General features: G+C 40.4%; 1 protein-coding gene across 4 annotated transcripts in view; it reads right to left on the minus strand.

Annotated features, from left to right (window-relative positions):
• Positions 1-10,416, minus strand: part of UGGT1 (UDP-glucose glycoprotein glucosyltransferase 1) — a 184,855-nt gene that overhangs the window by 123,845 nt on the left and 50,594 nt on the right. For all 4 annotated transcript variants that reach the window (XM_014550394.1, XM_014550395.1, XM_014550393.1 and 1 more), the window contains exons 10-13: positions 8,643-8,742; positions 6,974-7,034; positions 3,097-3,188; positions 1,669-1,819 (exon numbers count right to left, since the gene is read on the minus strand). In XM_014550394.1, the coding sequence (XP_014405880.1) occupies positions 1,669-1,819; positions 3,097-3,188; positions 6,974-7,034; positions 8,643-8,742 (404 nt within the window). The remainder of the gene's footprint in view (positions 1-1,668; positions 1,820-3,096; positions 3,189-6,973; positions 7,035-8,642; positions 8,743-10,416) is intronic.

Below are 10,416 nucleotides of genomic sequence, written 5' to 3' on the forward strand. Positions count from 1 at the left end.
ATGAGGACAGTGGGTGGGGAGTGAGGGCGGAGGGTGGGGTGGGAACTGGAAGGAAGGGAGTTATGGGGGGGAAAAAGAGTAACAAATGTAATAATCTGAACAATAAAGATTTAATAAAAAAAAAATAATAATAAAATAAAATAAAAAAATAAAAACTCATGTGAGCAATTAACATAAGGAAAGAGGTACATTGACACTGGTCAAGTGAGAAATATAAACTGAAAGCACAATAAAATTTCAAACTTATTAAACTGAAAAAAATTTAAAAGTTTGTCAAGATCTAAAAGTGGGCAAGGACACAGAGCACTGAGAATTCTCATGTATGTTGGTATCTGAACAGTCACTTTAAATAGAGTATTTCTGAAAGGATACACAAATAATTGCTAATACCTGTTGTTTCTGGGAAGAAAAACTGAAGAGTTGAGAGATGAGACTTCAATATAAACTCTTTTGTATGTCTTAAATGTTAAACTTTGTGTAAAAAAATTTTTAAATCAGTAAAAGATAAAACCTCCTATGTTAAAACTGACTGGTACATGTCAACCTATATAAGTCTTGAAAAAATTGTTGAATAAGAAGGAAACTGATGAAGGACACTGATATAGCATTTATCAAACTTTTAAAACATACAGTATGGAATAATATGATAAAACAGGGACAGAAGGGATGCACACCAACTGCAGAAGAGGAATTACATACAGGAGGGGAACAGCGAGAGACAGATCTGACACAAAATTAATGCTAACATTTAGTAAGTAAAGTGGTGGGTCACACAGTTGTTAATTATGTTACTCTCTTTACTCTTTGTAATTAAAAACATTTTTAATAGAACAGTAAATAAAAGCAGTATTCACCAAAATAGCACCAAGTGACAATTCAAATAATGACCATCTAAGTTCTATATTATTTCTCTTTTTAAAAACTGTCCCTAAAGCCCTGGCCAGTGTGGCTCAGTAGGTTGGAGCATTGTCCCATGTCCCATACACCAAAAGGTTTCGGATTCAATTTCCGGGTCAGGGCACATACCTAGGTTTTGGGTTTGATCCCTGGTTGGGACGCATATGGGAGGCAACCGATCAATTTCAATTTCTCTCTCTCTCTCCCCCGCCCCCCGCCCCTTTCTTCTTCCCTGTCCTCTCTCTCTAAAATTCAATAAAAACATATTCCCTAAAATAAATACAGTACAAAATCAAGAAATAAAGGACTGGAGTGTCAAGGGTGAGCTAGACATATCTCCAACACTGACCTCACTTCACCTTGACTGCTCAAGATAGCTCAACTCCCTTCACTCTCTCTTACAGATGTGAAGACAAAGTCCCAGAGGCATCATACAGCAGATATTAAATCTACATGAATCCTTCACATATAAAATGTCAAATATGCAACAGAGCAAATACAAACTAAACACTCTTTCCTAAGACATGCTCCGCTGAATCACACGGTGATACAAAAGTGGAAAAATCACTGTCTTAACCATATTAAGTATAATTCAACTTTTTGGAGCATTTAAGTGCTGATATTACATGCACAGAATCCCATATAAGCAGCTGTGGTAAATCTTTGTTTGATGCCAACAAAAGAGCTGGCAGGAATAACTTACCTCTCATAAAAAAAAAATGTAACAAAATACCTGGCCAGGTGTCCCTGGGCCTCTGATAGAACACCTACCGCAATCGCAGGACTCCTGATGTCCACGGCATAGTCAGCCTCGGAGGGCTGGGTGTTCAGTTTTAAAACATTGTGCAGAGAAAGACCTTCGATTCCCAGTCTATGTAGACCCTCCATGACCCGAGCTTCATTCCTCAATACATCAAACAAACTGAAAAAAAAAAAATAGGTATTTAGAAGAAAAAGCTTTTAAAAATACCCTTGCCATAAAAAAATGTATCAGTTCAAACTCAATTCCCTATCGAATTAGTTGAGAAATCAAAAAAGGGTGATCTTCCCTTTGTTTCCTCTGGTCAAGTATGTAGAAAAAAGCAAGTAGGACTTACTTCTTGGTTCATGCTTACTTATACTTATCAACATATACATTGCATATAGAAATGATCTAATATAAACATACAATTTCAGAGCAAAATCATCCTAAATCTGGAATTTACATTGCACATCTTAAAAAATGCTACAGTAATCTCTCTGTGCTATTTCTTACAACTGCGCATGAATCTATTATCTCAAAACAAAGAGTTTATTAAAAAAAACACCAAAAAAAGAAATACTAGATTACATATGTTTAACATGTTTTAATATCAGTAGCAATTTACACAGGCACACAACATATGACCACAGCTGGAGAGGTTTGCTAGGGCAGAGGAAATAAGAGGACAGGATAAAGACTTTACTCTTTAGTTCTCTGATATAGATGAATTACTTAAAATTTACTATGAGCAAGTACCCAGTCTGTAATACTATGAAAATTAAAGACATATATTTTTAATTAAAAAGACAAATATGGGCAATCTTGTAGTGCCTTATTAACTTTCACTAGCTCTGTAGAGTAGCGTGTGAACATACAGCTCAGTCAGTGTGGAAATACCACACTGGGGAAAGTGCTTCTTCTGAAGCATTAGCAACAGCTTTTGTTTCTGCTGCTATGAAGCCATGGTGTCACCTGTCAATTTTAATTCAAAGGATAAAATGGGAAGTCCACCTGACTGTCCACCAACCTGCTCCAAAAATTCATGAGGGCAATTTAGAACAATTTAGTCCTAAATCACATTTTTCGGAACAGAAAGGGAGGTGTTCTGGACACCAGAAGCAGCACATTGAATAACCTCCTTCACTCTATTCCCAGAGCAAAAGCCGCTCTTTTCTGCTTTCCTAGTTAATAGGAACACTGAGCTTCTAAAAGGGCATTCTCAAAAGACACTTGGGCCTTACGTGTCCAAGGCCTTAAATGGACATTATGATTAAGGAAAAAAGGCAAAGTGTCATCCTACCCTCCCAGTCAGAACACAGACCCTCCCGAGTGCTCTCCCTGGGCCTGGTGAGCCATCAGGCTTGCTAACATGCCACCACCATGGAGAACAATGTGAATGCACTGCAAGGAACTGCACATGATCAAGACTTTCAGAGCATGGGAAATATTATCCATACCTGAATATATCCTGCGTATCTAAATCTATATGAAGTCCATTGATGAACAGTGCTGAGTCTCCGGGCTGTAACCCTAAAGTTCCTTTGAAATACTGAAATATTTAAAAAAAAATTATTGAGCAAGAAGAGAATGTTCAACAGAAATGTCCACGTTTCTAGCTTTACTATGTGTACTCATGCTGCCATCCTCTAAAGTCCCACAGGAAACCCCAAAGCTGGGGGAAGATTTCCTTTTATGGACGCCCATTCGGCGTTTACTACCCTATCTGGTCAAACTGCTGGCTTATGAGGCCTACTCCTCTCCTCCCACCCCCTCCCTCGCTCCTTCCCACTATTGCCTATAATGGCGGGGGGGGGGGGGGGGGGCAACCTTCTCTGCAATTACACTTTTTCTCTTTTTATATTTTAATAATCTTTATTTTTATGATTACAAAAAGAGTGTATTGATTTAGTCAATGGATATTTATCGAATTCTGTCTAAGGCCGTGTGCGAGGTAGTGGATAGAAGTGGGGTTTGGCACTGAACACAACACAGTCTCTTGCTGAGGGTCACTTTTCATAAAAGAGGACTTCTGTTACTTTTCCCTGTTGGTGATGCCAACCAAGATGGTGACAGCAGTCAATAACAGCTGGGCCTTCTTGATAAAGTCCAGGGAATTAATCTAGAAGGGTTTCAAAACCTCATACTTCCCTTCAACTTCCAAACTAAGGCACACAGAGAAACTCTGAATTTCTGTGCTAAGGACTGCACCTACATGCAACCTAGCTCTCTGGTGTCCCTGGGGAAAGGGGGTGCCTTCAACTGCTGCTCCCTGAGACTGTGGCCACCCAGATTCTCCCACTGCTGGGGAAGGAAGGACAGGGACTGTGGAGCTCCTTCCTTCTCCCGTAGTCAGTTGACTAAGAGAAATAATCTTTAAGATCTAGTGCTGCATGGGAAAAACACAAAACAAAACAATGAGGAAGCCAAGGCTTTGCTTCTATACTCCTCCAGGATTAAATGGCAAGTAAGATTAAGGGTTGTATCAGTGAAATGTTTTATCAATGAAAATTAAATTTTCTTACGCAGGAGAGAAAAACACATGTCCACTCCCTCCCAGGCAGCATGCACAGCACCCTTTGACTAAAGAAAGACACAGCTCACATCTATTTGTAGATCTGGATGCTGATAACATAGTTGGCTTCACTTACTGAAAATCCATCACACTAAAATTCCATGCATGTTTTTGTATGTGTTTTATATTTTTATTTTTTTATACTTTAATAAAATATTTTACTCAAAAAAATGAAAAATTCAGGATGTATAACCTTTATTTTCCTGGGGGAGACCTAAAATTAAGGTAATATTTGATGCTGTTATCCTGGAAATTAAAAATTAAGTAAATAAAAACTGTCAGGTTTCTTCAAATTAGCAAATATTTAAGATATATTTGGTTTACTTATTCCTCAGGTCTATTTAAGTAACTAATTTACATAAAGATTTAGAAAAATCTGGTGTACAGGTAGTAGATTGAACACAAGAATTTTTTCCCTCTTTTGAAACATTCTGGAAATGTCAGTTTTTAAAAAAGGGACTCTCTTAAAGTTACAAATCCACAACAAAAAAGAGAACAGAAAAGAAACTAATTTGGGAAGCTAGCGAGAGGTGTGAGCAGCAGTGTCCAGTAACCCTGAGAAAGCTGGATGCTCGGCTAACAGTGGAAGAGGCAACAGTTACAGCATGAGGTGAGAGCACACAGAACACATGTGTGAGGGGCAATGATTAGGCTAAAAATGAGTTCTGATTGAAAGCCTTTTGAAGATAGCCCCAGGCTCCCCTAATTTAACACAGCAGGTGAGTGTTGTCATGATTCACTCCAAAAAACTGGAGGCTCATCCTTGGAAAGAGTAAGACAGAGAATCTGGAACTATGGGAAATGAAGCACAATTGAGGGTGGAGAGCCCTCACTGAAAATAGGGTACTGAGTGGAAGTTACTGATTGTTCTTCTCTACTGGGCCTCTTCCACTGGGCAGCCAACTCCACCCTCCAGGCAGAAGACTATAGAAGATCCTTTTCTTGAGACTCAACAGCTCAAGGGGAAAGGCTGAAAGACACTGTCACTGGGGCTCCCTAGACCAGGGGTCCTCAAACTACGGCCCGCGGGCCACATGCAAATACAAATACTGTATTTGTTCCCATTTTGTTTTTTTACTTCAAAATAAGATATGTGCAGTGCGCATAGGAATTTGTTCATCGTTTTTTTAAAACTATAGTCCGGCCCTCCAACGGTCTGAGGGACAGTGAACTGGCCCCCTGTTTAAAAAGTTTGAGGGCCCCTGTCCTAGACAGTCAAAAAGCTTCACCCTTAGGGCTTCCAATCAGCTTCTGACTGCCTCATTCTTCCTTATCACAGACACCAGCCATCCTGGAAAGCCTCTAACATTAAAGACAAGAGACCACAACAAATAAACCTTAACCAAGGAGTGGAAAATCCTTCCCAGAAAGTTTAATAGTAAAAGACAAAATAATTGAAAAATAGAAAAGGTGGTGGTTGTTTTAAATTAGGCCACACTAGTCAAGGACGTGCAAAATCTTAAAATACATAGTTTTAGGAAAACAGAAAATCAAGCCAATGGAAGAAATGCAAATAAATAATTCAAAAACTTTCCCCAAACTAGAGAAAATAATTTTTCAGAATTAAAAGGCCTATCAACCACCCAACAGTACAGATTTATCTAAATGACATGTCATTGTGAAATTTCAGATTTTTAGGGTCAAAGAAAAGATCCTAGATGATTCTAGAAAGAAAAGCCAGATCTCAAAGACTTCAGACTTTTCAATAGCCACAATGGAAATCAAAATTAAAAGTAGTAATGCCTTCAAACTTCTAAATGATTTCCAATCTAAAATTCTATACCCAGCCAAACTATCAATAAAAACAAAAATAGAAAATTGATTTCTCAGAGTCTGAAATTTACCTTGCATACAACTTTTCTCATGAAGAATGATTTGCTGCACTAAAATAAGGGAATAACCAAAAACAAAGACCTGGAATTCAAGGAACAGCACATCCAACAAAAGAGGTTAAAGGAAGGCCCCCAGGACAAGTGCTATGCACTAGACATGAAAAACAACCTGTCCATAGTGGAGATCAAAAATGGTTAAAATCATGACAGAAAAATACAGGGAAAGTGAAGAGATGGGGAAAGTGCCAATATGGAGTCATGGTAGGCATGGGTGGGAGGGGATAGTGAAAGAAAGTTACACCTCATCCTTGTAATAAGAGGTCAATAAATAAGGTCTGAAACTCAAAAATAAAGTACCAATTTAAGCTTGTTACAAGTCTGGAGACAGATATCAAAAGAATCAGCTAAGAGTTGGAAGCAGGTGTTTCTGGGAAAAGGGACCACAGGGAGTGAGACATGTTGAGGGGGTGCTATTTTCGTTAATAAACAGGTGGCATCATTTGGTGCTTTAAATTATATTCAACTTTGATTAAAAACTAAAAATGTAAAAGATTAAAGAAATGAATTAAAATACCACTATCTTTGATCAAACAAGATTAAAACTATTGCCGAACCAGTTTGGCTCAGTGGATAGAGCGTCGGCCTGCGGACTCAGGGGTCCTGGGTTCGATTCCGGTCAAGGGCATGTACCTTGGTTGCGGGCACATCCCCACTGGGGGGCGTGCAGGAGGCAGCTGATCGATCTCTCTCGTAGATGTTTCTGGCTCTCTATCCCTCTCCCTTCTTCTCTGTGGAAAATCAATAAAATATATATATATATATATTAAAAAAAGATTAAAACTATTAATGTCACGGATTTAACTCAGATTTCCTCAACTTTATAACTATAATAAAAAAACAGAAAGGCCACTATTTTCCATTGGTTATTACCTTCTGATTCTCTTCCACTTCAGTTCTAAGTTCTGAACTCACAGCAGTTTTTGTTATTGCTCTAAGGAAATAAAACATTAACAGTAGTTGGTTTAATATTTATATAAATGCCTTCAACTTCCCTATATTTACATATGAAACAACAAATTGCTTGATAAAATACCAAAACCTAATGGAAAAAAATCTTAAACCTTTACAATTGATAAACATATTTCTCCTCTCAGATGTGTACATATTTTTTCATTATTAAAAGATACAATATCATGGAAAAGTAGCAGTAATGTCAGCATTTTAATGCAAGTACAATTATTTCCAAGATCTTAGTTAACTATATGTAACTCTATTTCGGTATATGATCTCTATAGTTAACAGGCTAAAGGATAATGTTAAATAAATTAAGGCAACAGACTGCTCATCCTATTTAAGCACTTGTGGGTGAAGATGGAATCCTACATGTACATCTTCAATAGTATGCTTGACTAAAGGAGAACATACTATATGATTTATAAGTCCTAAGAAATATTTTCAAGACTAATAAAACAAATTTATTTATAAAACATCTTATATCAGAATTCAAAATACCTCATTCAGTGACTTAAGAAAAACTGACACTTAAGTCATTAGTTTATAACAATTTGGCTTTTAAAACAATTTTGCCATGCATTTATGAGATGTGGAGGGCTACTATTCAATTGAAAGCAATACCGGATGTGGGAACCAAGCCACAGTATGCCAGATGCCCAAGGCCACTCTAAGTGTGGGAATCTTAAAAAGAATGTTTAAGGCTAAGATGCTATACCCAGGTGCAAGGACACAGCAATCTAGACTGCACAAGCATGACCTTCTATAACCCAAATGACTGATGTCACTATTTGGCAGAAAGCCTCTTTTGTCTAAGTAGTATTAAAGTATGTTACTGAAGCTACTGAGGCTGTGAGTTCAGATGTGGCTACTATGTGAGGCTGCTGCTGCTATGTGGAAAGATGTATTGTTATCTAGCTATTGTGTGGCTACCTGCTATGCAGATCTTTGCTTAAAGAACTGTTTTATCTAGTGGCTCTTTGTTAGCAGTGGCACATAGCCACTGTCTGCTACAATGAAGACTCCCTTATCTACCCATGACTTCTCATGGCTTCTTCATCAAATACCCAGGGTCCCAGGAGGTCCAGCCCCTGGCAGAGGGGCTTGGACCCGACACTGGAAAAGCTGCATTCAGAATCTTACTCTGTCACTAGGAACCGTCAGCCTCTATAACCCATTTTCTTCATCAAGATTAAATAAAATGATATATATGAAACTCTTCAGAAAGAAAAATACTATCATCCGTGTGAGACCCTCGATTGGTTATGTTTGTTTAGGTTAGATTGTTAATTCATACAATCCTGAAAGGCAGCTATGTCACTGCTGAAGAAAGTTTATTTACAAAGTTCATACAGCCAGGAAGTGCAGTGCCAGGAATACAACCAATATGGGTCTCTTCAACCAAACAATGCAGTCTTGCCTCTGCTCAGAAAGAGAGCACCATTAGCAGAATGGTGTTGCTAGCAAGAGAACTTTCATTTTCTAAGCATTTACATATTTTAATTGCTTCAAATTACATATAAATGTGAAGATAATTAGGTCTATGTTCAGGAGATGAATGCCTCAAAGCCTTAATCCCCTATATTACCTGGCTTTTGTAGGAAAATTTTGACTAAGATCCTTCATAACAACCAAAGCTAATTCAACGGGAGCAGCCAAGATTCGGGCAGCAGTCTGGAAACTTAGATCTGCAACAATGTAGAATATAACATAGTGTATTAATCTAATGCAATGAAAAATAGGAAAGAAAACACATTTATTTCCCACTATTTTCTTGGTAATTAAGAATGCCTAAGAATACAACCATCCATGAGAGTGCCTACCATTTAACTTCAGATTTTACTGACTTCCTAAGTCCCTATGGTATCTATTATAAATGTTTCTTCATCTACCTGCATGAAACAATAGGGCATATACTAATTCACTAAGCAGAAGATAAATCCATCCCAAATACTGTTCCTTCTTCTGAATTTACAACAAATCTCAAATTATAACATAAGACTTTAGTAAATTATGTTGGAGAAAAAATTAATGAATAGTTTTTTGGACCAGAAAAGTATACATACACTCTCCCATACTGACATACCTCTGACATTTGATAGATATACTATTTAATAAATGTATACACAGAGACACACAGAGACCAAGGCAGATATGTTTCTACTAGAGGCCTGATGCACGAAATTCATGCAAGAGTAGAACTACCTTCCCCCGGCTGCCAGCAATGGCTTCCCTTTGGCACCCAGGACCCAGGCTTCCCTCTGGCCGCCAGCAGGCACCCGGGACCTGGGCTTCCCTCACAACCCCAGCTTTGTCCTGAAGATTGTCTAGTCTAATTAGCGTATTATACTTTTATTATTATAGACTACAGGCCTGGTGCACGAAATTCATGCACGGGGGTGGGGGGGTCCCTCAACCCGGCCTGCACCCTCTCCAGTCCGAAACCCCTTAGGGGATGTCTGACTGCCAGTTTAGGCCTGATCTCTGTGAGCCTAAACTGGCAGTCAGACATCCCTCTCGCAATCCAGGACAGCTGGCTCCTAACCATTCACCTGCCTGCCTGCCTGATCGCCCCTAACCCCCTCTGCCTGCCAGACTGATAGCCCCCTAACCACTCCCCTGCTGGTCTGATCGCCCCCAACTACCCTCCCCTGACGGCATGATCGCCCCCAACTGCCCTCCCCTGCCGGCCTGATCGCCCCCAACTGCCCTCCCGTGCCAGCCTGATCACCTGCAACTGCCATCCCCTGCCGGCCTGATGGCCCCCTAACTGTTTGCTTCCCTGCGCCGGCCTGATCGGGCCCCTAACTGCTTGCTCCCCTACCAGCCTGATCGCCCCTAACCGCCTCTGCCTCAGTCCTTGGCACTGTGGCTTTGTTCGGAAGGAAGCTGGACGTCCAGGACATGTTTGGTCGATATGGTCTAATTAGCATATTACTCTTTTATTAGTATAGACTAGAGGCCCGGTGCACAAAAATTTGTGCACTTGGGGGGTGGGGGGCAGGGGGGTCCCCCAGCCCGGCCTGTGCCCTCTCGCAGTCTGGGACCCCTCAGGAGATAACGACCTGCTGGCTTAGGCCTGCTCCCGGGTGGCAGAGGGCACGCCCAATCCCTAGGTGCAGCCCCTGGTCAGGCTCAGAGCAGGGCCGATTGGGGAGTTGGGGCGCCGCCCCCTGTCATGCACAGAGCAGGGCGGATCAGGAGGTTGCGATGCCACCCTCAGTCACGCTCAGTGTAGGGCCGATTGGGGGGTTGGGGCACCGCCCCCCGTCACACTCAAGGCAGGGTCGATGGGGAGGTTGCAGCGCCACAGAGCAGGGCCCGTGGAGGTTATGGCTCTACCCTGTCACACACAGAGCAGG

This window comes from Myotis brandtii, unplaced genomic scaffold (assembly GCF_000412655.1).
Source record: "Myotis brandtii unplaced genomic scaffold, ASM41265v1 scaffold600, whole genome shotgun sequence".
Lineage (NCBI taxonomy): Eukaryota > Metazoa > Chordata > Mammalia > Chiroptera > Vespertilionidae > Myotis > Myotis brandtii.